The sequence below is a fragment of the Pterocles gutturalis genome, unplaced genomic scaffold (genome assembly GCF_000699245.1).
Source record: "Pterocles gutturalis isolate BGI_N339 unplaced genomic scaffold, ASM69924v1 scaffold34560, whole genome shotgun sequence".
Taxonomy (NCBI): domain Eukaryota; kingdom Metazoa; phylum Chordata; class Aves; order Pterocliformes; family Pteroclidae; genus Pterocles; species Pterocles gutturalis.
Window position 1 is genome coordinate 40,634 of NW_010147067.1, and position 27,359 is coordinate 67,992.

General features: G+C 47.0%; 1 protein-coding gene across 1 annotated transcript in view; it reads right to left on the bottom strand.

Moving 5' to 3' along the window:
• Positions 1 to 19,439: 19,439 nt before the first annotated feature.
• Positions 19,440 to 27,359, bottom strand: part of BCL11A (B-cell CLL/lymphoma 11A (zinc finger protein)) — a gene marked incomplete at its 5' end in the record, with an annotated part of 9,482 nt that continues 1,562 nt past the window's right edge. The window contains 2 exons of the mRNA XM_010085942.1: positions 19,440 to 19,531; positions 27,119 to 27,359. Of these exons, the coding sequence (XP_010084244.1) occupies positions 19,440 to 19,531; positions 27,119 to 27,359 (333 nt within the window). The remainder of the gene's footprint in view (positions 19,532 to 27,118) is intronic.

The window sequence follows — 27,359 nt, forward strand, 5'->3', positions numbered from 1 at the left end:
AGAGCTGTAGATCAGCACCTGGATTTCTAGGAAGCATCCCAAGAAACAGTGAGGGGAGGGAAAAAAAGTCATGGTCTTATGGACATCAGTGGGACATTTGCCATCATGGTTTTACTCTTAGAGCTGATCCCCCACAAAGATAGGACAAGCCAACTACTTTAAGGCCCTCAAGCTTTATGCTTGATACATTTTTGTTCCCAAACTAACAGGAAGAGTGACTCTTCCAAGGCTGGAACTAGGCACTGCAGCCTTTGCCAAAACCACTTCCATGGATTTGTAGAAACAGGCTCCCAGTGCTGAAGGCAACAGGTCCCCCTTACAGGCTACATCCACTGGTACTGAAGTCAAGGAAAGCTTTACTATTATCAATTTTAGACTTCTCTTCATGAGCTGCTACTCAAATAACATGAACCTATATGAGGCAATTTTTATTATTGGCTCTCTAGAAACAGGCATTTGTGTACTAGTTTAACCATTTAATTGTCAGTTTATCTCTTCAAATTTATGATTCACCTCAAGCGAGATCGACACCCAAAATATTACTTCAGTTCGTGCAGTTTCAGCTTGGCATCCAGCTGAGCATGATCCAACTTGAGCAGAGAGCTTGAAATACCCTACCTACCCATATTCGGATGTGCTAAAATCTACAATAAGCATAAATCTGGAGGAACCTGATGAAACAAACTCAGATTTCAATGCAATATTTTATAAGGTTATAACAAAAAGAAACCTTGTTTCTTGGGGTTCTTCCACTAGCTCAGCATAGCACCAAGAAAAAATAATTTGTCCCAATCAGACTTGGGACTTGGCCACAATGTCTTGAAATGGATCCAGGTCTGTCCCCCCCACTCTTCTTCAGGGGTGATAAAATACAGCGGTTTGCTCCAACCTGGCAGAGAAGAGGGGACAGAGGTAGAATTCAGATGTAGATTTGTATCTCAGCTCCCCCATGAGAAGTTTGAGGTGTTCGTACGGGGAGCACCGGTCCTTGGCCACAGCCAGGCTGTCTCATGGACTGCGCTCTGGGCTATCGCCTATGCACTCGTCCCACATGTTAAAACACAAAAAGTAATGCTTTCTCAGACCTCTGGATATTTTACTTCATCTCAGTATCATTTTGCAGCCACCATAAATCAAACAGTCCCCCTCCCACCCCCTTCCCTAATATATCATAAACTGCAGAAAGTTGGAGTATTTTTGGCCCAACAGCCTACATATCCTGTAATAAATGCCTCTCCTAATGTTGCTTTATTTTATCAATATTGCTAGACTTCTTAATGGGACTCTAAGCTCCTGACTAACAAAATATATTATCTGTCATACTCTGTATTTATTTTTACTGTGAGGAACAATGATGCTCTATCATGGCCAGCTCAGGGTAACAGAGGTCAGAGCCCATTAATTGAAAAAACACATGGGCTGACAGGCCAGTCCTGCATCCCAATGGATTACCAGCACCCAGCTGACAGCCACCGCTTCTTGGGATTGCGATGTACCCCTGCAAGAGGGGCTCAGGCAGGTGACGACCCATTTCTCTCTGGTGGGAAACAACACTTAAAGGATATTATGCAGTATGTTGTGGATGAGTTTTGAGGAAAAGCCAAAGAAGAAAAAAAAAAAATCACAAAAAAAAGATCTCTAGCCAGGGTAGTGCAAGGTTGGCTTGCCTTCAGGAAATGCCTGGTTGTATGCAGCAGCTGTGGTGCGAGTAGTACAACAAATTCACTTACTGAATGACAACAGCTTTATTGGCAAGCCAATTCAATTAAAGCCACTGCAACCAACAAAGTCGCAGGCAGCGCTTGCCGCATAACGAATATGGAATCATGCCTACGTTTCCCCAAGTGCCCTCAGCCCTCCCTGTCCCTCTGCATGAGAGGGAAAGGGATGAATGAATTAGGCTCAGATGATGGTAATTAATGGCTTGGCTGTCAGGGAGGCATTTTGTCGGCCCAGCAGTTGAAAGCTCCGTATTATAGATAAAGTCCCAGCACTGCCCAGACAGGGCAACCCGCCTCCTGTAATTGTGGGAGCGCTGCTGGTTTGCATTGATCAATGTTGCGCGGTATTGATAGGTAAATAATATCTTCATTTTTCATTTTCAAAAAAACATATCCTTCGGGCTACTGTTATGGGAGTTCTGACACAAGCTTATTAAGAAAAAAAGTATCCTTAATGCTGGGCTATGAACAAAACAAACATTCTTATAAAATATACATAAGAATTCATTTTAGCCTTTGATAAAATAGATAAAACCAAGATTTCTTTTTTTTTTTTTTGGAACACCAGAACCTTGCTCTCCAAGGCAACATTTCATTTGAGAAACCTCCCTGATGCCCACACACACATGCATGAGACTCATTTTCTCCTGTCGCTGAAACTACCTAGGTTTCATTGTCTTCTGTAGCATGACAAATAATTAATTGGTCCTGCCCAGCCAAAATGACTGGGGTGATGCTTCCCCCAAAATTTCAGTAAGGGAAGAATCAAGCCTGAAATCCTAAGCTCTCATAATATCACACAAAGCTTCTCTTATTGACTTATTTATGAGTACAGGGTGGAAGGAGAAAAAAAAAAAAAGGTACTGAAAGCTTCTGGGCAAAACCCTGCTACAGCGAAGCCATGGAGAGTTTTGGTAACACAGGAGCAGGGGAGGTCCAGCTGTCACCCAAACCTGCACATCCATGGGCGTGGGGTGCTTGCTCCAGCTTGCTGCATCTCAAGCAAGACAGGTCTGCTCCTGACTGGTGGTACCCTACCTCTGCCCCTCGCAGCATCCCCCTTGCTGAAAAAGGGAACCAGATGTCATTAATTTTCCTTTTTCTTTCCATGGAAAGAGGAAACCCTTTATAGACACCTTCTTGCTCTCCTCTCCCCATCCTCACTTCCAACGACCCAACACTAGCTTAGAGGTGCTCAGAGGTAAATACAGCCCAAAAGCCCACGTCCCTTTTTAATGTGGAGCAGAAGCAAATTGAATTCAAAGCAATTCAAGAAGCACAGGGTGTTTCTGGGCCTTTTTTTCCAAGTTTTGCATTATGAAATAAAATCTCCCTTTTTTTGGAGCACACCAGTATAATTGCCTGCTTGCTTTCTGTGTCAAAGTGACCAATACTTTCTGCACCCCAGGAATGTATAACTGAAAAAAACCATCACTCATTTGGACATTCATTATGTGACTCGTTATTGTACATTAAACATTTGTATCCTTAAAATAACAGCCCCACTATTACCAGCCACAAGATTCCCACTTCTAAGTTCTGTTCAAAGACAGGGGCACTGCCAGAGCTCCAGAAGGGTGACACTCAACACTTAGAGGGCCACACCACAACGGAAAATATTTCTGGTTTGTTTGTGTAGCAGAAAACGTACTCCTTTTCATTTCCAGACAGCACTTCAATATTCATTAAGCAGCAGACCTTAATCGCTCAAACAAGAAGCAATGAGAGCAGCTCAGGGTCCACAGGAGTCAAGGATGATGTTCTAATGGATGAGTCTTTGTCTTGCAATCTTTGCTACTGGAGTTATTCAAAAACTAAAGCCAGGTTCTCCATGTCAGAGATGGAGACACAAAGGGAGATGAAGGGACAGCCAAAATAATTTCAGGATATGTTTCCTCCAAGCTAACAACACCAACCTCATCTTGGGCCCAACTGGATAATGGCAAGACCACGACAGATGAAGCCAGGTTCCTCTGGCTGGGCGTATAGTGGGATGGACACCTAACAATGCAAAGTGATGCCATCCCGGTAAGCACCGCATTGCCTGGGAGATGCAATCCTGAAGCAACCTTGCACAGGGCTGCAGCCGCCACCAGGCATCTTCAAACCAGTCCAGCCAGCTGTAACGTGGGGTCGCCAAAAAATTAATAAAGCTGACCTTTGCTGGGGTTTTTGGGTGGGGAGGATAGGCCAGGGCCCTGGCATCTTCACTAAGGGAGGGGGAGAGACCACAGAGACTCGTGGTGTTGGACCCGGACCCTCATGTCCCAAGGACAGCATCACATGGAGCCCAGGCATACACCTGGTGGCACCGTGTAAGAATGCCCTACTGCTTCTATGATGAAGAAAAAGGAAGAAGAGGTGTCCCCTGGGCTGGATGTCCTGCCTGGAGACAAGCCAGAGATGGGGTGAAGGGAATAAAAGGACCTAGGACCAGAGGAGCTGGTCTGGCTTTGGTGCAGGACCAGCATCTTCTCCACTTTCTTTCATGCACCCCAGTTACAAGCAGAAGCAGCTCCAAATCCTCCTGCCCACCTCCCTCTAACCCCCATCCTCATCCCACGCTTGCAGAACTGCAGGCAGAGGCCATTTCAATGGCAAAATCCAGTAATTTGACATGATCTGGTCTCCAGTTACCACATTTGCTTCTGCAAGGTCCCCCACTACTTCCCCAAGGTAAAGAGGAATTAACCCACCATGGTTTCATCCCTGACTCACCAGCAAGGAAAACACTGGTCATAGGACAAAGCTGCTCATCAGAGAGCTTGAATATTCCCTCCCTTTCAGCACTAATAACAGATGCTGATGTATCCAAGCCACATAGTTTGGTGATTCTTATTAATTTAGCAGTGCTTAGGAGCCTCCGATGAAATTCAAACCCCCAAGATAAACCTGCCAGAGACCTAAAGTTTTCTGCCCACTGCAGCACTAAAATACAGCTGCTCCCAAAAACATGAGTTGTCAAGTATGGGGAAGAAAAAGGTATTTCTGCCAGGATGATGAAGCAACGTGCCTTCTCACAATTAATACACCAGCATAGACTGTGTCTCCAGCTCTAGGGGTACATCTTTAAAAAAAGCACTACACAACCCTGTGCGCTTACAACACTCAATATATTTCTCTTGCACAAATGAAGGGCTAAGCTGAGCCCACGGTTCCAGGGAATATAGAGGCTTTCCAAAAATCTAATGCATATTCCATGCTAAACTTTCCCCTCTGGCAAACGTGGGAGAAAGACAGTGTGGTATAATATGTATTGCAGATGCCATATCATGGGCCACAGGGAGATCCTTGAGAGATAACGTGTATTTGCAAAGTGCTACACCACCACAGCTTAAATGCCAGGTACCAGCCTTGAATTTTGGCACATGAAGCGCAGTGGGTCAGAAACCAGGTGTCCTAAGCGTTTGGCTCAACAATATTGGAAATTTGTCCATGGTTTCACGTTGCACACAACACATCACATTCACCCCAGATGGGCTTCCCACCCCCTTACAACAAGAAAGCCTTAAAAACAAGATAACGCTAAAGAGCGGCAGCCAAGAGCAGCCTACAAGTGCCACTCACCTGCCCCATGGAGAGCATCTCCCCGGTGAATGTCCAGTCCTCCCCATCAGAAACAACCCCAGGTGGTCACATAAATGAGCACATTAAGATGAGGTGCCACCGAAGGCTCAGCACGGCACAGCAGTGACACTCAATGGGTAACACCTTGCAGAAGCCTCCATCCTCTGTAAGCTGGACAAGGACATCTCTCTTTTCTCCCAAAGCAAAGCAGCTTTGCTCCCCTGTATCTAGAGTGCACCAGGTACCTGCAGTAAACTGGCACTTCCGAGCACAGACCTTCCATGGTTCCAGAGGCTTTTTGAACCCAGAGAGATGTTCTTCTGAGCTAGCCAAATGCAAACAACAACTACAGGCGCTGCCTCCCACGTCCAGCCAAAGAACCAAAGCCAATTCAGGCATGAGCACGAGAGCAGACCCTGGTGAAGGCTGGTGTCACAGCACTGCCCGCCAGCATGGGGACTCCTTATGCACTCCCAGCCCACCCAGTGCAGGGGTCTCTTGGTGACATCCAGAGAGCATTGAAGCAAACCCAAAAGCACACAAGCTTCTCACCACAGGAGCACAACCTGCTGCTTCTCCTTCCAAGCTCAGCTCCAGCCCTTTCCTCCTGACCTTGCTGGTAGCCTGTGCCTTCATCAGCTAACTCACAGACCTGCATAATGAGGAAAAGCCGGAGGACAAGAAGGCTGGGTGCCCCCACCTGTGGGTGATCAGTGGAGGGGACAGCACGGCCACAGCTGAAGGCCATTCCCATCCCTGGCTGAGCAGGGCAGCCTCAAGTGCTTTCTGAGGAGCACAAGAGGGTTAGTGGGCCATGTTTCTGACTCCTAAAGGATATAGGCTTGTCTCCTCCATCCTCTCCATCTCTGTCCCCATCTCTTGCTGCTCCTGCCTAGGCTGAAGCACATTGAGATGAGATGCCCACGCCTCCTGGGTGGCTCCTGGCCCTGGGCTATCCCCTGGCCATGCTGGGGGCTGTCAGTGAAGCCCGTGGCTTATAGCTGGCTCTGCTTGCCTAGGTCAGACCCTACGGGACAGTGAAGTCACATCAAGTACTGCCATCACCCTTGGCTCATACCCCATCATGGAGCAGCTCCAACCTCCCTGTTTCCCTCCTAACAGAGGGAGCATCCTCCAGTGTCCCTCCTACCCAAGTTTCTCAATTAAAATAATCCAAGGGCAGCTGTGTTTTGGGAGCAGGACTCACTCTTCTTCCTGATGAAGGTGATTGTTTTGTCAACACAAGGGTCCTTGCTGTCCTACCCAGAAGAAACTTATGTGTGATATCAGTAAAGCTTTGCAAAGCATGGACTTGAGTTGAGTGGCTGGGAGAGTGAACTCCTTCAATCCAGAATTTACATCGTGTTCACCAAGGATTTTTTTTTTTTTAAACCATCACCATTGATTTTTCTGATAAGTCATCCGAACACATGAACCAGTGCATCAAAGTGAACAGCGTACATGAACCTCCAGTGAACTGGGAGCTGCAATCTGTTAGGAACCGGCTGGAAGAACCACAGTGCAGTACCGCCTGGCACGCATCATCACCACCTCGCATCATCGCTGCCAGGCTCTTTGAAACCACCAGGTCTCAACAGTGCAAGATTTCAGTAGAAGGTCGCTTCTTATTGAAAGAGATCTGCCCTGGCTTCCATTAAGGAGAAGGGGACACCCTGCATGGTTTTGAGGGGATTTTTCTCTGTCATACCCTCTCTTGGCTCAGGGGTTTCTCCCTGTGGCCATCCGCAGCCCATGAACCGAGCACGTAATTATATATTAACTAAACATCCTCTCTTCTTCTGAAAAATAAAATATACATATACATGTGATTTAATCAGAGCTTAAAGGGATTTGGGGTCTGGGACTCTGACATTATAGGAGATATTTATAAGAGGCATTTGCTAAACTAAGACTCCCTAGCCTTTTAGCAACCCTGAAAAGAGAGGGGGGAAAAAGTGCAGAACAAAAAGGCATGCTGAAGGAAAGTTAATTTTTTCCATTGGACCCATGTGTGTGACAAGTTATCCCTTAAAGTAAAGCCTCCTGCACTTTTACTTAAACAATGTGGGTAAGGAGGGACCAGCTCCCCGTGCTCTGCTCTCCACAACTCCTCTCCACCTGGGTTTGGCAGGGGCTGGTCGATGGTTAACCATCACAGGCTGAGCATCCACAGGGCAGAGCCAAAATACCCCAGTAATTAACTATACGTTAATCATATTTACTGCAGCTCTGTTGTTCCAAGGTTCTTAGACAAAGGCTAAACTCAAGAAAACTTAAAAAGAAACAGATCTTCCAAGCTGATTTGTTGGCAATGCAATGAGGATGAGTGAGAGAATCTAATTACCAAGTACTCTCACTCCCCCCCCCCCAACTGATTTACAGAGGAAGGTCTCAGCATAATAACTGCTTTCTGGTTTACTTTACTTCTTAGCACGGCAGTTGTTGAAACAGCTTCAGTGTTTTCTCAGCTGCATTTTTATGTCAATACCAAGAATGGGATGAAATGGTTTGGACATGTCAAAGGAGGGGGAAAAAAAGAGAAAAAATGTTGTTGAGGCACTAACATGAAAGAACACCCCCCCAAAAATATTTCAGAGGAGCTAAAAATGCACCTGAGGCTGCAATGTGATTGAGGAGAGGCCAGAAGAACAGGTCATGCTTGTGGCTGTCCCCTCGCTTCCCAGAAGCGCATGTAGGAAAGCGCTGATGGAGTGCCAGGACGGTTTGCCCTCGGGTCTATCCCATGCAGATACATAATTACTATGGGAACCAGTGGCACAAAAACCTCACATTTATCGCAGCTTGGTGGTACAAGATCTTTAATCTGCAGCAGACAGGGTACTGGGAGGTGCAGCTGGGCTTGGCTCAGGGTGGGCGACAGCCAGGCTGTAAGCCCTGCATCGGCAGCACTGCAGTGATTTGTGCAGATTAAATAATAATCGTAACACGAACACGAAGCATCTCTCACATGCAAGCAGCTGCTCCACTGCAGACCCTCCCAGCCACCCCAAAGTCCCACAGCAAGGACCTCGACCGGCACAACAGCGTGTCCATCCATTGCAAAACCTCTTGCCATTCAGAGCAGTGCAGTGCATGCATCTTTAATTACTACTTATTAGTTGTCTTTCCATGAGGCTTAGAGCTCTGAGTCCTGAAAGACCTGCACAGGTTTTATGTAGATACATGGCAGCTTCGTCACACTCTTCCTGTTATGTTTAAAATTCAAAATATGGCAACACCTATATAAGCATGAGTTGATTCCCAGCACTGATGAACCCCATGGGAAGGGAGAAAACAGGGGTGCACCGCTGGCCCCCAGCCAGAAGCGAAGGCATTGAGCTCTTTGGACGTGGGGATCGGTTTTGGGGGTGGTGGGGAAGAGGGGAGGAAAGATGCTGAACAGAGGTCAAGGATGGGATGCAAGCGATTGCTAAACACACATCTCCAGCAGTTCCAATCCTTCTTTGCTCATCTGTTGGGCGAAGGCAGAGCAGGAGAGCCTGACACCACTTGCAGGGAAACAAAACAGAAAAAGAAAAACAAAACAAAACACAGCACTATGCAAGAAGACACCTTAAAAGCATTCCCACAGCGCTTTGCCAATCCAACTAGATCCTGACCTGGAAGAAAACACCCCACCTCATCCTGGGCTCTGGTGAGTCATGCTGAAACCTGCCAAGCAGCACAGGGAGAAGGGCCCCGGCCGCGGGGGGAGCCACGCATCCCCACCGGGGCCATCAGCAATGATCACCCCCTTCCCGGCTGCACCTCCCTGTGTGGGGAGGATTCACCTCTACCTTCTCACTGCAGCGTCAGAAACAAAATTACAATTAAAAAAAATTATTAGAGGGGGAGAGAAATCCAACCTTGTACACTCTTTATGGCAAGGAGGTGTAAAGGGGGGTGTGAGGAGAAGCACCTCTGGAAAGACTTCTGGCCCAAGTGGGACCTCTGCCACACTCTTCCAAAAAAATGGGCATCCAGAAACAGCGCCACCATGGCTGGGCGTACCTGGGCACCCTCATCCACCCAACCTGCCGTGGTTGGCACCCGGCTGAGAAGGAGCATCCTTTGTTGGGTACACACCGGCCATTTGTGCTGCTTCCAAATCCATAATTCACTATTTCTTGACTTATCTTCCCCAACAGCTTCAAGCACACATAGCGAGTATGCTCCAGCTTTGTCCATTCCCCCAGCAACTCCCAAGGAGCAACTGTCAAGCTGGACCAGAACCTGTGACAGCAAACCCCAAACTCGGCATTGCTCCATCCTGGAGCAAACCCTCCCTGCAGCCCTTGCAGCGCATCCCCAGCACAGCCCAGCCCCGAGGAGAGGCCAGCCCTTCGCCAGTGATGACCCCATGGCCTTCCTGGGCTTTGGTGGAGCGAACATCAGCTTGTGAGGGGTACGTGCAGGACACAAATCCATCACCTGCTCCCAAAAACTGAAGATTTTCCAGAGGTAAAGTCAGAAGCTGGATTTAGGGCATCAGGTTCCCAACTGCTGCAACCCAGCCATGAAGGGAGGCTGTGTTTTTGGTGTAGGGTTGGGTTTTTTAAAGCAAGGTGCTGTGTGATATTAAATGCTATTTCCAAACACCACCAGAGCCACCCATGGGCACAGACCTGCACTTAATCTCCCAGGGAGGTTTTACAAATGCTTTCATAACTCCCTCACCATTAGGGTTTTTGCTTTCCGACACATCGCCCCTTATCTCAGCCCCGGCTGCAGGAAAGCAAATCTGCAGTGGGGTGCAGAAAGATGTTTGTTACTTTTCACGGCATAATTGCAAACCACAAGGAAGAACATCCTTCCCCATTCTGCAGCTAAAAAGCTACAAAACCACAACCACCTTCCCAGCAGCGATGGCGGGTGGCCATGGAGGAGCAGGAGGATATCCCCTGCGCAGATGTTCGCCCCCACCATCCTCGCTGTGGTTTTGCAGGGAGAAGCTGGGGCACCCGATAAAGCATCCGGGTTGGAAGGATTTACGAGGCTCCTACTCCTAAATTGAGGGGAGGGGGAGGTTTAGGCAGTACACGGCAAGCCAGGAAGCGGCGTGGAAAACACTGGTGTGCCCAGATGAGAGATTATCACCAGGGTTTGGCCATAAGCTTTGTATCATCCTGATATTTACCCACTGCCTTCCCACAAAGTTAACTTCATAAACAACAAGCAAAATTCCCCATTTGTCTCTGCAGACAGGCAAATTTTTGGTCACACATCTACACACAACACTCCAGGCGCTCCTATGAGGATGCAGGAGGGGGCAGAGGAAAAACCACTGATAAGCCACCTCTTTTTATAGATATCTGCAGGAGGACTACCATGGTAGGGTCAGCTCCTTCAGAAAAGTTTGTTTTGTTTGTTGGTTTGGATTTGGTTTTACGGGGGTTTTTTATAGGTGTTTAGTACTACATGCAACAAGTGGCGAGCCTGGCTGGCACAGCCTCCCCAGGGATCAGCCCACCCATACCTCCAGCCTAACCAATCTATGGCCCCTAACGGCTACCTAGCTGGTCCACTAACCCCATTACATGCTAAATCTATTATTCCTACAGAAGATAAAATAAGGATATATTGGATTTTTAAAAAAAAAGACCCTCAAAGCCAGGAATCTGTATTTCTACAGATTGGGCCAGCCCTGTGCCAGACAGTGGGCATCACCCACCACTATTTTATAGTCTCTTCTGGCTGCGTGCGTCTGTGCAGCTTTAAAAAGCAGCAATATTCCTTGTAAACAGTGGTTTGGAAACAAACAAGTATTTGAAAGATAAGGAGGCAGCCATAGGGTAAGAAACAGGTTTCCATGTATGGCTCAGACCCAGTCCAAGCTCAGCTGTTGGGGTCCAGCTGGAGACCAGGATCTTCCTCAGCTGAAACAGGAAAACCCCATTATTCCATGCCCCGAACCACATGCAGTGGCTGTGGTGTGGGAACAGATCCTGACCCCAAAGTCAAACTGTGGGTCTGAGTCTGGAGCTGGCAGTCCCCATCCCATCCCATCCCAGTTTTCACCTCTTTAATTGGAGAGATGCCCTACAACTTGGCAAAATGAATAAAATTATCTAATCCCTGTGTTTCAAATGACCATACTTACCTGGTCCCCTATTTCACTCAGCCCTCAACCTCTGCACATTATATAGGAGAGCTGTACAATGCCTACCTGAGAAGCAATCTTTCAGGGTAGGGTTTTGTTTTATTTTCTACATTTGAAAAGAATTCCAGCCTCCCAATGGCTCCCGCATGCAGGCAGCTGAACGAGGCCTTCTGTCTTTAAGGATGAGAACTAACAGTACTGCATTTTCTTTGCTTTTTTCAAACAAGTCTTGACCCTTCAACCCTAAAACTGGACAGAGAGTGGACCAAACACTCCAAGGCTCTCTTTTATCCCAGCTGTCCCTGTCTTGTGTGCCAAGCCCTTCTTCTGGCTCGAGACTTTCACCTCCGGCGTCTTACAAACAGTGGGGGCGAAGGCAGGGGCAGTGATTGCACCATCTTCCAACTTCAGAGTGGGGGGGGAATAAAGCAGAATGATTTTTAAAGCCTCCAGAAAATTTCCAGGAAATAAGGAATGTCTGGAAAAGACAAACTTGGCAGGTATAGTGAAGCCTCAAATCACTCCTGGTCTGAATAAGTGCCTCAAACAAAGCATTGTGGTCCCTTCACCAGACTATATGTTCTCCATAACCCATAACACTGTCCACAGCATTAAGACATTCCAGCTGCACCCCAAAAGGGGATGCAACACCAAGCACAGGAAGCTGGTTACCCAGAAAAGTCACAAAAACCTCAGGGGGGTCTCAGCCAAGCACATGTCCTTGACCTGCAGGGCACCAGGACCCAGCCAGCCACTCCAGGGATCAAACAGTTAAATCGCAGGGCAGGTTCTGACCCTGTCTTCAGAAACCCACCATGATGCTGCTGACTTTAGCCACAGTCTCCCCATCAAAACGCAGTGTGAACACACACTTTCCTGCCTGCGATAAGCACCAGCTACTTCTTCCAACACACAAACCACCTCTCAGCATCCTCAGCTCCACCTTCAGCTGCTTCTTTGTGGTCTGACTTACTTTCTGCTTTTTTTTTTTGTTTTGGTTTGTTGTTTTTTTTAAGTATACAGCATTAAAAAGCACACACAGACCAACTTCAACTATTCCCAATAGAAAAATTAAATACTCATAATGCTTTTTTAAAGTGAATTGGGCCCCTTAATTTGCATTTTATAATAAGGATGTTATCGTCCTGGTTTATGGCTCAGCTCTTCAGTTTCTATCTCTCAGGGGCTAGATTTCCCCTCATGAGTTCAATAGATGTCTGTGAACTAATGTAATTTTTTAAAATGCCTTTCTTCTGTATTAACATTACAACCTTTACTAGTTAAAGGTTTTCCTTGCTAAAGCATGGGGCACATTAGCATTGGAGAGCCAGGCACAGTACCCACAGGTGCGGCCACAGAAGATGCTGCAGCCTGGGGTTAATCCTGGGCAGCAGGGGAGAACCTTCCTCACCTCCTCATGCCAAGCCCAGCTCTCCAGCGTACTCTCTCTCTTACATTTAGCTTAATTATAAAACATTGTCACTTGAATATTAAAATAATGTTTAATACACAGAAGGGAATAAGCCAGTCCAGAAAAATGCATAATTTTTCTAGTCACATGCCATGAGCTCTTTTCTTTTCCCTCTTTACTCCTGTCTACCTCTTACAGTGATGCCTAGAATACACTTCCAAACACCTTTAAAAAAACATTTAAAAGCCAGGGAGGCTTTCCCCATCTCCACACTTTCCAGAGGAGCCCATCCTCTGATCCCCTGGCCCTCGGGAGGTGGAGCAGGGCTGAGGTGGGAGATTTGTCCTCCTGGTCCCTTCCAGCCCCACGTCCATGGGTAGCACTGGGGTCTCTGGGAGAGGAAAACAGCAGCAACTTGATGAAAATCCCACGGGACGTTTTTAAACTTGCCCAGATTAGGGCCCGGGGGTGGATGCTCGGCATTGCAAAACAGCTGGTCTCTGAGGTGCTCAAACACGCCACGGGTAGGAGAGATGTCGAAAATGCCAGCCCTGGTTTAATATACCCCAACATCATTCATCACCTCCACACCTTATTTTATATTGCCAGGCTCTACTTTAAATATGCTTTTTTTCCTCCTCCCCTTTAATGACTACAGCTGCAGAAAGTGCTATCTCTTCAGCAGGGGAGAGAGGGAAAGTGTAAGGAAAGAAGAAAAAGGAGAAAAATGAGATTTTAGGCAGCAAAAAGACAACAGGAGCAGTCAGGTGTAAAGCAGCTCCTAAAGGGCCGTTGCTGCCTGGTGCCTCTCAATGGAAAAGCTGAACCCCAGGAGAGCATGCTGGGGAGGCAGCAGGGAAGAGTTCTGTTGGGAGGAGAACATAAAGAAAATCATTTTATTTATATTGGAGTTAGGGGTGCAGAGGTGTTTGGGGAGAGCAGAGCCCACCCCACCCAGCAACAGGGGCTTTTGACTTTCCTGGAGATGAGCCGTGGGACAAGGGCTTCCCGAGGACAGCCTCGGCCCATGGGGAAGGGGGACCAAAGCAAGCGGTAAGAGGAGGCCAGGGGAAGGACACTCACAAAAAGAAAAAAAAACTATCAAGGTTTATTGAGGGCTCTGTCCTCTACTCCTTCACTCCCTACCCAGCACACCGTGAGTTTGCAAGGGCACAGCTATTTAAAGAGTCTGATCTGGCATCCCCACAGGCATGATGGGCTCTGCTGTGGAGATTCAAGATTCAAGGCCCTCGGCCACCACCACCTTCACCCAGACTCCTGCTGTGGATGGGGTGAGGACCCAGAGAAACCCAATGGAAAGGGTTACACAGCCTGTGGATGCTCTGCCCATACATTTACCACCTGGAGCAGCTTCACTCACAACTGGGAACCATTAAAGGTTTAGCACCAGCTGGTGCAGGGTACAGCTCATAGCTGCAGGATCTTTGACAGATCAGTCTGGACGAGCTCTAGGGATCTTCTGCCAGCCCATAGGGACAATCCAGCAAGAGGCCACCACTTGCCAAGGAGACCCTGTTGCTGTGGCCAGCCCTTTACCAGCTCTGTGGGGTTGGGCAGGGGTCCAGATGGAGCAATAAGACCTTCTCATGAGGAAAATCTCCTCTTGTCTGGGCATTTGAGGAGGTTAAGTTTAACAACAACCATGCTGGGGGAAGCAGGAAGGTCCAAAAGTATTTACTTTTTCATTTGGTTTAGATTTTAAGATGATGTAAAACGTGAAAATAACTTGGAAGGCAGTAGCCCTGTTTTATTAATAGCAAGTATTTATTAGCCTCCGTGATTTACAGTATGTTTCTGAAAGTCATCAGTCCATCACATTCTTCAGCACAGGGGCTGACTTGTTTTTATCAGTCAACACAATATGGAATATAGATCCAAATATGAGAAGCCAAAGACAACCTTCATTTTGCATGCACATAGCCCGCTGACAGGAGGCCTGTAAAGGAATCCTGTATAGCCCTTAGACACATGCATTGGCAGACATTTGGGGAGAGGTGGGAGCTTCTATACATTGCTACTGGAAACCGGGAGTGTCACGGAAATCACCAGGGAAGAGCCATCGGGGCCAGAACAACCTCAGAAAGCGTCACACCACAGCCAGCAAAAAAGCTGGAAATCCACCTCACAATCTTGCTTCTGGGTTTTGACATGGAAAGCTATCTGTCCATCCACCCACCTCGCTGCCATATCTGATGCTCCCGCAGCACAGACACCTCCACCCAACCATTATAATCCCTATTTCCAGATTTGGGTTTTTTTTTCTCCCACCCTCGCCAGGAGGTTTTGCCCATCCAGCTGCCCATCTGTCCGCACCACCTCTGCCCATCGCCCGCTGGAGCTGAGGCTGAGCCAGTGCTTCCTGGGGATCACATCATACTCATTACAGGAGGCCAGACGAAATTAAATTGGGGCCCACTGGATTCTGCCATCTGAACTTCATCACCGCTAAAGACGCAATAAAAGTAATAGCAACAACAAACAAGGCTCTACCAGATGTGTAATTCAAGCCAGTGAGACTAAGGAATAAGGGCCGTATTTTGGGTTTCAGTTTTTTTGTTGTTGTGTGTTTTCCCCCCCACCTAACTCCATTTTTCCTTTGGAATAATTATTCAGACGCCTGAAGAAAATGAATGTTAAGAAGATCACTTCTGGGAGGAGAGGAGTTCCAGGGGGTGTTGGGATGGAGGGGTGGCAAGGTTTTATTGACTTGAAGCAGATATATCATACAACTGAAGACCATGCCTAATCACACCTGAAATGGGAAAACTTGTGGGGGGGAAGCAAAGAATAAAACAGAAATGAATGAGGCACCACTAGTATTTGGGGGGGGATTGGTTGGCTCACTCCTCAATAATTTATCATAGGATCACAGGAAACATCACAGCAGAGCAGGGAGCCCCAGAAAGGCAGCTCTGTTTAGCAGGTCCTCCACATCACCATCAAAAATCTGCAGGTAAAGGCTCAGCCCTGGGTTTCACCAGCATCCAGACAGCTCAAACACAGAGCAATAGAAGAAGCAAGATGCAAAACAAAAGTACCAGGTAAATGGCATAGGTGGTAAAATAACCCCCAGCAGCCCAAGAAGGACAGTGCTTCCCTCCACCTTCCCCCAGAGTTTGCAGCCTCCTTGCTGCTCAGCAACACCACAATGCTCCCTGGAGTCTGGGAATGCTGCTGGAAATCCCGTTCATGGGGTTTGAGGTCTGTTTTCAGATCTGTTCTAGAGAGACAGCACTCGATAAGCATCCTCCAACACATTTCACCTCTCTTCCTGCCTTGTAAAAGCCCACAGCCCAAATGCATCACAAATCCAAAATACGTATTATTTTCCAAGCAAAAGCTAAGTTAGACTTCACAAAAGATTTGACCTTTGCTGCATTTTAGTGTCGTGAAATTGTGCTTAGAAATAAAATGCAGCACAAATGGCCTTCAAGTTTGCAGGCAGCTTTTTAAACCCAAAACATCAAAGGTAAGTGAGCTAGTTCCCAGGTATCTTGTTCATCTCAGCCCCTTGGACTAAGAAAAAAAGAGCTTTGCTTATTAAAAACTCCATAACTTTAGGAGTTTTGGGGTTTTTCTATGACAAAACATACTTCATTTTTTTTTAAACTGTGACATGCAGACTGACACACTGGGAATGCGCTAAAATACAAAATCCCTAGGAACATTGCCCATCTCGCACCAAAACCACAGCAACCTCCAGCTTCGAGGCTAACAGTTTTCCAGCTCTCCCCTACAGGAAACCCTTGACTCCAGTTAATTGGCAGAAACTTGTTCAGCGGCTGTAACGCAATGGCTGGTGGTCCTCCACACACCCAGACACAGCAAAAGGCTTTGCACAAGCAGCCAAGTCCTGACCTGATGAAAAAGGATCCTAACGATACCCCTCATTAAATCATGCTGCAGCCCAGGTCCCACGGGGCAGTGCAAGCCCCTTGTAGCTCCGTCAAAAACTCAGACTGGTGCTGCCCTGTGGCTCTGCCAGAGCCACACACGGACCCTGGGAGTAAGATCAGGCCCCTCAGCAGGGGAGAGGAGCCCCCGGCACAGCCCCAACGTTTCTGAGAGGCTCTCGGCACAGTCATTACACATACCAGGGACTTTAAGGCAATACATAAATTCTGTAGTTGTTTTAAAGTCCAAAGAGTTGGGAGAGTTTAAGAGCTGTATTAAAAAATATCCATTTTAAGGACTATTTCACTTTACCTTCAACACAAAGGGACAAGGATAACTTTTCCCCTCCATGCTTGGCAGGGCACATCTAGCTGTCGCTGCTTTGTTATCTTCTGCTTTACATGGGAGAAATACCTGCCCTGTGCCAGCTGCTGGAGAAGAGATGGACTATAGCTGGAGAAAGCAGAGCACATTGACCTTGTTCCACCAGATAGAGCATCAAAAGTACAACCAGCTACCCCAGAAGCCATCTATTAACTGAGCTCTGCCTGCACTCAGACAAAGAAAGGGCAAAAACACCCCCGGAGCTGGCCAGGATCCTCCAAAACCCTTATAAAGCAGCTCCCCAGCTGCCCTTCATTACAAGCATGGCAGGCCTGCTGTAGACCAGGTGATCCCGCATTTGCAGTTTGGAGGAGAGAGCAGAGCAACCCCCTTTGCAATTAACAACTCCATCAGCCCTGATCTGATGCAGCTGCTTGGTCCAGAGATAGCCCAGGGCAGGAGCAAGGGTGCTGGCAGGTAATGGGAGATGCTAACTCCTTACCCACAGCGCGTTTGTGATCAATAGGATGCTTAATGCAACAGGATTCATGCTTCCAAGGGTCAAAAAACCCTTCTGAGCAGACACAGAGGTTGTAGCACAGGCTGGGATGGAAAGAACCTTTAAAAACATCTCCTAATGATTAAAAAAACCTCAGAGCATGTGCAGACTTTTGGGTAATTCAATCTCAAAAACCAACTCGCCTGAAAAGAAGCAGCAATACCTCCCGTTAGGTCAACCCATGCTGATGCACCAAGTCCCCCCGGGCTCCCAGCTTGCCCCTCCAGCTGTGTGCAGAGGTGCTTGTGCCGCTCGCCACAGTCCCTTGACGAGCTTTAAGGTACAAAAGTGTCTGTGCTTGTGCTATGCCCTGGCCCACATGAGAATGACAACCTGGGTTTTAAAAAAAAAAAAAAGACCAGCAACAAAACAAAAGAGCAACCACCACCCATCAAGAAGGCAACGGCATTTTCCCTATGGCCGTTGTGTTGGGAGATAGTCACCCCGGCTGGGTGTCTAGCTCAGATTTTAAGGAGATGAATACAACCAGAAGTGAGGTTGAAGCTAATACATTAATACATGAAGCTGGCCCCCCCCCTGCAGCTCAGCTCTGTCCCCCTGCCACTGGCAGCAGGTGTCCTGGCAGTCCGACACGGCCGGCCAGTGACTCCTCTTGCTACCCAGCTGGTTTCTTTCACCAAATAAGGTCCCTTCCTGCTCGCTGGCACAGGCGTAAGTAGCTACAGCCTATAAATCCCATCAGAGACAGCAGACAAGCATGCACTTAACCCATCTTCTGTTCAGCAAAGCACTCAGGCCCCGAATCAGCAAACCCCTTGGGCAGGTGCTTGGCTCCCAACAAGGGAGGAGCATCACTGGCGGGGGGAAACGCTGTGCAAGGGCTGGTGGGAGACACTGGGATGCCAACCTGATAGCAGCTCCCCCCGGTACCCTGGCTCAGGGCAGGGCTCTGCATCCCCTGGTGCTGATGGCATCTCCAAAGCAAGACTATCGCTCCTCCTGAAAAGCGAGGCTGGCCTCGCTTCTCCTTGGATGGATACTAAGGGACGTTACGGATCCTAACAGCCCCAAAAATACATCATTGAACAGCAGAAATGTCATACAACAGCTGACATTCATTAAGAGGAGGCGGGCGATGGAGGAGAGCTGGGAGACTCCCCCACTTCAGCATCACCCAACACCAGCAGAGCATTGTCAGAACTCGGGGTGCTGCAGCCGTAAGCCCAACGTCTGGTCTATCTCTGTGGGAACTGCCTGCCCGCCGGAGCTGCACAGCCCCTCATGCAAACACCAGCCCCAGCTTTCTCTTTGTAAACTAAGCGCTTGGTTTTATTCTGATATGTCAATACAAAGTCATACCAGCTGCCTGGCCCTTGTTAGCATTAAAAATTAAAGACAGAGCAAACAAAACCTAAAGCTCCAACATTTATTATGGCAATTTCTCACCCACTCACAAACCTACACTCTGTTTTGTTTTATTTTTAATTCGTCACATCAGATGCACCTTCCGAGAAACGGCACATCACGGAGATAACCAACAGGCCGGGCTGTCCACGAGAGCAACAGTCTTTTTCGCGGGGAAAGGAGCTGGATGAAGCCATCGATAAGCCCTTGACCTTGGTGGGTGGGTTTGCTTTTTTTGTTTTTAGAAAATAAAAAAAAAGAAGAAAAAAAAAAACAAAAAGAAACCAACCCCAAAGAAGTGTCGCACTCTATTACAAAATATAAATACGATAGTCTTGCAGGCAGGAGGAGCCCAGGGAGCGCTGCCTTCAGTGGGTGACTTCTCAGGCTCTCCTGGGGACATGGTGAGCCAGCAGGACAGAGGCCCCCTCCAGATGCCAAGACGCTGCGAGCCGCTCACCCCAGCTTCACCTCCTTTCAGAATTTAAGTGCTCTTGAACTTCCATCCGAAAACTGCCAGACATCCGGGGCTCCCTGGGTGCTGCGCCAGCTGGGGGGGTACGCCGAACCTACAGAGAGCATGGGGACAGAGGAGAGAACAGGTGTGACATGGACCACAGTGCGAGTTATTCTCTTATTTTACTTTTTTTTTTTTTTTTTTTTTAACAACTAGGACACCCAACTGCAAAGGGACACAGCAGGATGGAGCCCTTCCTCCTCTCAGGCCACACTCTTGCATCCAGCATCACTCAGCACCATGTAGGAATCACAGGGAACATTTAGGAGGAAAAAAACCCTGGTCTTTGCTGGGAAACCCATGCTGTGCCAGGAGCTCTGTTTGGGCAAGGATCGAGCCAACCTGTCTGAAAATTTCCTCCTATTCTTTCCCAAAACCTTGGGGCCTCCCCCAGCACCCACAGGGCATCCGGGTGCCAAAGACCCTCTTAAACCCATCGGTACTGTTAATATGCCACACAGTGGGTGGTTCATGGAGGACTTTCCCCAACTCACTCCACGTTCTATATTGCACAGCGTGCAAGCGCACGCTGCAAAAGCCAAGCTCCAGCTGCAAAGCCCCAGGCCATGCCCCGTGAAGAGTCTGGGCCACTCGCCATCAGCTCCAGCGGCACAGCACGGTGCTCCAGGACAGCAAACATCCTTGGCTCCACGCACACAGAGAAGGAGAGTGGGTCTGAGCCCCTGCTCGAGGCCAATCACCAAGCGTGGTGCTACCCTGAACAGCAGCCTAAGGGCTACGCCGCAGGCGGCGGCGGCAGTGAGACTGGCGCATTGTCAGCGCACCCCTCAAAATCCTCCTCCTCATCCCGATTGGGGAGCCAGTTTCTACAGAAATTGCTTCAATACCACATAAGAGCATGGTTGAAGGGCTACGATGTCAAGACTAAATAAGCAGCTCCGAGGCCAGATTTTCACCAGGTGTAAACAGGAGCGGCGCCTCCGAAGTCAAGACAACTTGCCTGGTTTCCCCACCAAGGAGGGCTCGTTGCAGCTGATGTCTGAGCCCCACATGTTTCAGGCTGACGTTAAAGCAGGCTGAGACTTTCAAGGGAGCCAAGAGCACTGCAGCCATCCCAGCCATGAGCGTACCAACACAACGCTGTTGTAAACTGTACCTCCCGCTGAGGGGCACAAAATCAGGGGGTTTCCCCTCGGCAGGGAGGGGACCCGACACTGGATGCTCGCGGCTCCTTTGAAACCATCAGCCAAACATCTGGGCTAAAGGGGCGGTGGCTCTCTGGCAACTCCGGCAAAGAGCCCACAACATTGCTCAAGAGTACCATTTGCCACATACCCAGTGAACATGGTTTTCAACCTTTATGGGATAAAAAAAAAAAAAGAGGGAAGGAGCTGGTATCTCCTTTCTGGTTTTGTACAAACTCTGCGCTTAGACAAACGGCAAAACTGCATCTCATCAGATACGCGAAGGCCTCCTGAATGTCAAACAAAGACATGGTATCACTTATTCCTGTATTTCTCAGCTCTTGGAAACATAATAAATACGAAACATCTGTAGCCTAAATTCTGGATACTGTTTCAGCACCTTCATTTCATTCATCATTCAATTTGGAAGAGATTAAATACTAACAGCAAAGGGGTCTGTGCCATAAAACTGCATTCCTCCTCCAAAGTTGATGGGTTTTAAGATTTTTAACAACGGAGACAGTTACCCAAGTATCGCTGTTATTTACAGACATCTTCATCTTGCACAGGAAATTTCTAGGGTGTGCGGAAGACACGTGCGCAGGATGCCAAAGCAGCTTGAGAGCACCCAATGGGGCCTTAGACACCCACTCCCCAACCCAACAAACTTGGCCTTGGTTTTATCACACCATTAACTCATTGCCTCCAGCAGAAAACCATCACGTTAGAGAATTCCACTTTGGTGTCAAGGTGACAACACGTTGCTGTTCACAAGCTATGCACTGGCTGGCCAGCCAGTGCTCAGACAACTTCTCCTACAGTGGGAGCTGCTTCTCCCGAGGCTCCTCCAAAGCACTGCCCCGGCCCCATGCGTACGGTTGCAGGGCGATGCAGCACCCGGGGGGGGGGTCATTTAGCTCTCTGAAACCTGCAAATCAAACACAGAGCTGCACAATTAAAAAAATAAATGATACATTGCTGTGTGTTTTCCACCTGTTAATCCTGTAGCGGTGCCTGGAGCCCAGATCTGCCTAGAGACGCCTGCATATAGATCTGTATACAGATGCCTGTATATATGGTTACTTCATATGTAAAACGTGGTATAGAGAAAGGTAGTGTAATGACGCCCACCGTAGGATAGACACAGGGTACAGCGCGCACTCTGAAACACGGCCAGGCTACACTTGACCCCAAGCAGACCAGCTAACGTGAATCCTCTCTCTAGACAACATCTTGACCGCGGTGCTACCAACCAGCAATAGAAATAGCCAGAGGGAGGAGGAGACTGCACTCTGCACGGACATTTTACGGCACAGGATCAAAAGTCGTGTCATCAAGGCAGCTGCAAGGCGCTCTGCGCATCCCCACGTACGCCGGCACTCCAGGGGACGGTCAGAGTGTCCATCCCCTTCACCCCAACCACACCATGTCAGGGCCAGACCCTGCCTCTCCTATGCTGTGCCAGAGGTCCCTCCGGCAGTGCCTGCATCCGCGTGGCTCCTGCTCCGGCATGGCATCCGCCGTGGAGACAGCCAGGGGGTACCGGCCCAGCAACAGGGAGCACAGTGCAGGGGCACTTTTCCAGCCCCCTGCACATTCATCCCAGACAACACGACCTTCAATCCTCCCATCCCAGGATTAAAACAGAGCTTTATTTTCTTTTCTGCCTCTCTCAGGAAAGGAATAATTTTTTTTCCTTTAGATAGGATATATTTCTGTATTTTTTTAAATCCCAAACTTCCCCTTCAGAAGGCGCTGGGCAAAATACAGGCAACAAATGATGCTATCACAAGAAGACGACAGAACAACCAGAAGGTTTTACAGAAACCAAAAAAAAAGGAAAAGAAAAAAAAAAAAAAGGTATTAAATCCATTACACTGGGAACAGCAAGAGACAGTATCACAGCAGTATGTGCTTTAATAAAGTAAAGAGATGCTGCAGCATGCAGTATTTGTCAAACTGACAACATATACAGACCCCTAAGGGGGGGCCAGGGGGTACCTGAACTGGAGTCCAGATTTTAAAGACAATGCGCATAAAAGGCTTCATAAACCTGCCATTCCCACCAGAAAAAAAAACCCCACAGGAGAAACGAGGGGAGCTCCCAGTTCCAGCCTCCAGCCAGCAGTGGTGCTGGGAGGTTTGGGGTGCAGTCAGTGCGTTCCCAGAGCCACGGTGCGTACCCCAACTCTGAGAGAAATCAGCTCCTGCCCACACGCCCACGTGCACCAGTGGCTGATTTCACCCCATGCTCTCCAAAACCACTGGGGATGGGGGAGTCTTGGGGTGAATGGGGGGTGCTGTAGAGCTTTTTTTTTTTTGTTCACCTCTTCTGCCCAAGCATTGCCAAACTGGGGGGGAAATCCCTCTCACAGACCGAGGCTGCTAAAAGCTGGAGATGCTGCCGGTTATCGGGGGAGAACGGGGGTCACATCTTAGTCCTCAACTAAAGGTATTCCTGGAGGAAAAAAATCCAAAAACCCCAAAAACTACAGGTCCAGACTGCGAATGCTTCCCACTGGTCGGAAAGCTAACTGGTTAGCCCAAAAATCCTCTTCCTCGGCAGAGGTGGCTTATTTAAGGACAAGCTGGGCAGCAGACACTCCTCGCGGTCAGGAGCACGTACCCCAAAACACCCCTGCGCGGGCCCTTCTCCTACAGCCTGCTGCTGGAAGCCATCTACAGCATGTGTCAAATGAGGACACGAGAAGCTGACACTGTGTACTTTAAGGTTTTTTTTTTATTTTTTCAATAAAGGGACAAAATGGGTGTATGAACAGGATAATGCAGACAACTGCCAAAAAAACACAGACAGTGGTTTTTCCAATAGAACTTAACAAAGACCAGAAACAAATACAATAAAAAGCCAGGTTGTAATGACCTTTGGTCATCCAAATAATAAAAAATTTAAAAAAAAAATCCCCCCCAAAAAAAACCCCAAAGAAAAATAAAAGATCAAATTCAGTGCTTCTGTTTTGAACAGAGCACATAAGCAATAATAAATAGTGACTCCCATAGTAAAAGATAAAATTTCAAGTTACGACAAACAGCTTTCATTACAGGAATAGAAAAGGCCAATAACAAAATATTCTGCATTGCCATTTACAAAAAAGTATTGACTCAAGCGGGCTTTCTCTTTAATATGCTTTGCATATGAAATTCTTTCCAATCTAAATATAAAGCACCATTTAGTTTTTGGCAATGAAAAAAACTGCAAAACGGTTTTTTCTCCTTTTTTTTTTTTTTTTTTTTAGTTTTTTTAGATTTTTTTCTTTCTTTCTTTCTTTCTTTTACTGCATATGAAGTTAAGATGCTGGAATGTCGGGTGATAGAAGGAAAGGGACATAAAGCACACTACATAACAAACCAACGTTATTAGCTTGCAGTACTGCATACAGTATGGCAGCAGGAAAAAAGAATGAAAAAAGATATGTACACCCCTCTGTGACGGCCAGCAGCATGACATCTTAACAGTTCCCCCAAAGAGCCATTATATGGCCTCAGATCTGTACAATGTCACACTTCGTCTTTTTGTCTTTTTTCTTTTTTTTTTTTGAAACATACAAATAATCTGCACTATATTATCCTGCCAAATTAAAAAAATATACTGTGGCAGCCTGTGTGTTTTTTTTTCCACTACCAAAAAAGGTACATCGATACCTTTTAAGAGAACAAGCAACAGTTAAAAATACAAGCTTCAATATAAATACTATAGTGCCTACACTAGATGAACATTTAATTCAAATACCATTCTAGAAATACAGAAAAAAGAGACCATAAATGTGTTTTAGCATAGGAATCAACATGAGTGTGCATTTTCCTATATTTAAGTACTATATAATCTTAAACCTTTCCCCAATGCATGTTTTTATACAACCTGAAGAGCTGTGTATATCCAAGGCATAGAATTTCCACTACCATTTTAAAATGAGTAACAAGTCTTGTACACCACCAAGACGATGAACCCTAAAATACAGTTTCCCCCTAACCATAATGAAGTGTCGTGGGTTTTCTTTTTTTTCCTTAAAAAAGTTTTCTTAACATTTATATTTAAAAAAGTTTTTTTTTTTTGTACAAAAAAATCCTTGCACTGTAGGAGCGAAAGCAATCATTCATTTTATGTGAGTGTAGAGTCTGTTTCCATTCACAGCGCTGTAATGTCGCATCCGAGAAGATAAGCTCATTAGTCAAGTAAATGGCTGGCAAAGTTTGGTTTTTTTGTGTTTTTTTTTTTTTTTAATGCTCATCAGTGAGATCATGTTCGATTTTTTTTTATTATTATTATTTTTTTCTCAGCATTCTTGCAACTTTTCCCTTAAAAGTATAGACCTGTAAACTGGGAAAATTGTACAGTGCACTTAATTGTCCTATCCAAGCAGTCTTATTTTATACTCAACCTCTGTACCTTTGATTAAAGAAAAGATACAGACATCACAGGCAGAGTCAAGTGCTATTTGAACACCAACCGGGGTGGGCACCTAACTTAAGAATAAAACAAGGAATCCTCTTCCACATCAACACAAATAGCACACAGAGTATGGGGGGAAAAAAAATGAAGGACAACTTTTAGGGAGCACAGACAGATACTGCTACTCTTTTGTTTTTTTTCCTCTTTTTAAAATTCTCGGTTACTCTTCCGAGTGTCACATTAAAGGCAAGTCTTAAGAGTTTGTAGTTAATCATCACTGTGTCGATACTAGCTTATACACCTGTTCTAGTTTTAAATGGCAAACAGTACCACATTGTGCTAATAAATCACGATTACTTTTTTTTTCTCCTCTATCCGTTACACTCAGTAAAATATTATTGCCAGTCTTTTATTTTATTTTTTATATGGTATACACAAGGTCTTAAAGTTTATAATTTGATTGTCAGCTTGACAACCAAGTGGCTCCGGATTTATTTGTTTTGGTGCCAGAATCAATAAAAGATATTATTAAAAGTAAATATCTTCATAAAACGGATTTCTCTACTTGTGTATTTAATGGTGTTGAAGGGCCTCTGTGCATTTCACATTCTATTTAATCATCGATGGGGGCGGGAGAATAAAAGTTTGTGAGGGGGAAAAGGTCCTACATCTCGTTTTAAGCTCACTCCAGAAGCGAAGCGGGTTTTAGACTGGTATGATCAATTCAGTTTAAAAGAAAAATAATAAAAGGCAGGGGAGAATGATGATTAACTAGGACTGAGTGGGTCATTTCTTTTCCTTAGTTTTCTCTTTCCTCTTCGTTCTTAGGTAGCTGGCGTTGTAAGAGACACGAGATGGACTCGCATGCTCAGCAGGAGAGGCTCCCCCCCCCGGCCGACATGGGGCCGAGCCAAAAGCAGGAGAGGCTCGCCACCGTGACCGACATGGAGACGAGCTACGTGTGGAGGACGAGCAGAAAGGAGCCATCGGCATCAGCCGCGACAGATCCAAGGCACTCAGATTTTTGTATGTGTGTTTTTTAAACCAAATGCTAATAGAAATCTACTTCTTTCTGACTGGTGGCGGTCCGTTACTTTCCATTTTTTTTTCTAATGGGTACTCTTTCTCCAGTCGGTGGGTTTATTCTTTTAAGACAGCAATCTAGCTAACGCAACGCTTCTTCGGTGCTATCGGTCCTGTCCATAGAGGGTTACCCAAAGCGTGTTTTCCTTTGCACATCACAAAACAAAACTGTACATGATATGTATTACAGGATGTATGCAGCATGGTCGGTTTTGTTTGCTCTTGGGTTTGGTTTTGTTTTGCTTTTCTCTTTTTCTTTTTTTTTTCCTCTCCTCCTCTTTTTTCCTCTTTTTTATTTTTTTTTTTTTCCGAACGGAACTGGAAACAGCAACGTGTTTGCTCAGCAACTAATGAGGGACAATTTAAAAACAGCCATAACATACCATACATGCTGTCTAATCCAAAAATTTAAAAAAACCAAAAAAACAAAAAAAACCCAAAACAAAACAAAAAAAAAAACCCCAACATACACAACATGTAAATTATTGCACAAGAGAAAGGCTCAAAGTTTGCGTAAAATGCAATCGTATTGCCCCAATACAGATCATGCATTCAAACGGTGAGAACAAAAAGAAAATAAACAGGGTGTGCTGGTGACAAGCACTTTCCGAATATCCTTAACTTCCATAATTTCCATCACAAGGGACTAGAAAACCTCTACGGGATGCGGGGACAGGGTGGAGATAGGGTGGATGGGGTGGGGGGAGGGGGGTACGAATATACCTCTATTCAGTTTTTATCTCGTTATTCAAGACTCGATCACTGTGCCATTTTTTCATGTGTTTCTCCAGGGTACTGTACACGCTAAAAGGCATCTTACAAATCTCACATTTGTAAACGTCCTTTCCCACCTGCCCGTGTGTTTTCATGTGCCGGGTGAGCTTGCTACTCTGGGCGCAGGCGTAGTTGCAAAGCTCACACTTATACGGCCTCTCACCCGTGTGGCTCCGTCTGTGGACAGTGAGATTACTACAGTTCTTGAAGACCTTCCCACAGTACTCACAAGTGTCGCTGCGTCTGCCCTCTTTTGAGCTGGGCCTGCCAGGGCCCGGGCCACTAATATGGGGGGTGCTCCCTCCGCTTCCAGTGCCGCTGCGGCCTGAGATTCCTCCGTCCAGCTCACCCGGCGGCGTGGAGAAGCGCAGGCTGCCGTTCTCTGAGGAGTGCTCGGAGGAGGAGGCGAAGGGCGATTGTCGGGAGTCGCCGAAGCTGAGGAAGGGGTCTTTCAGCTGCCGGGAGGCGGC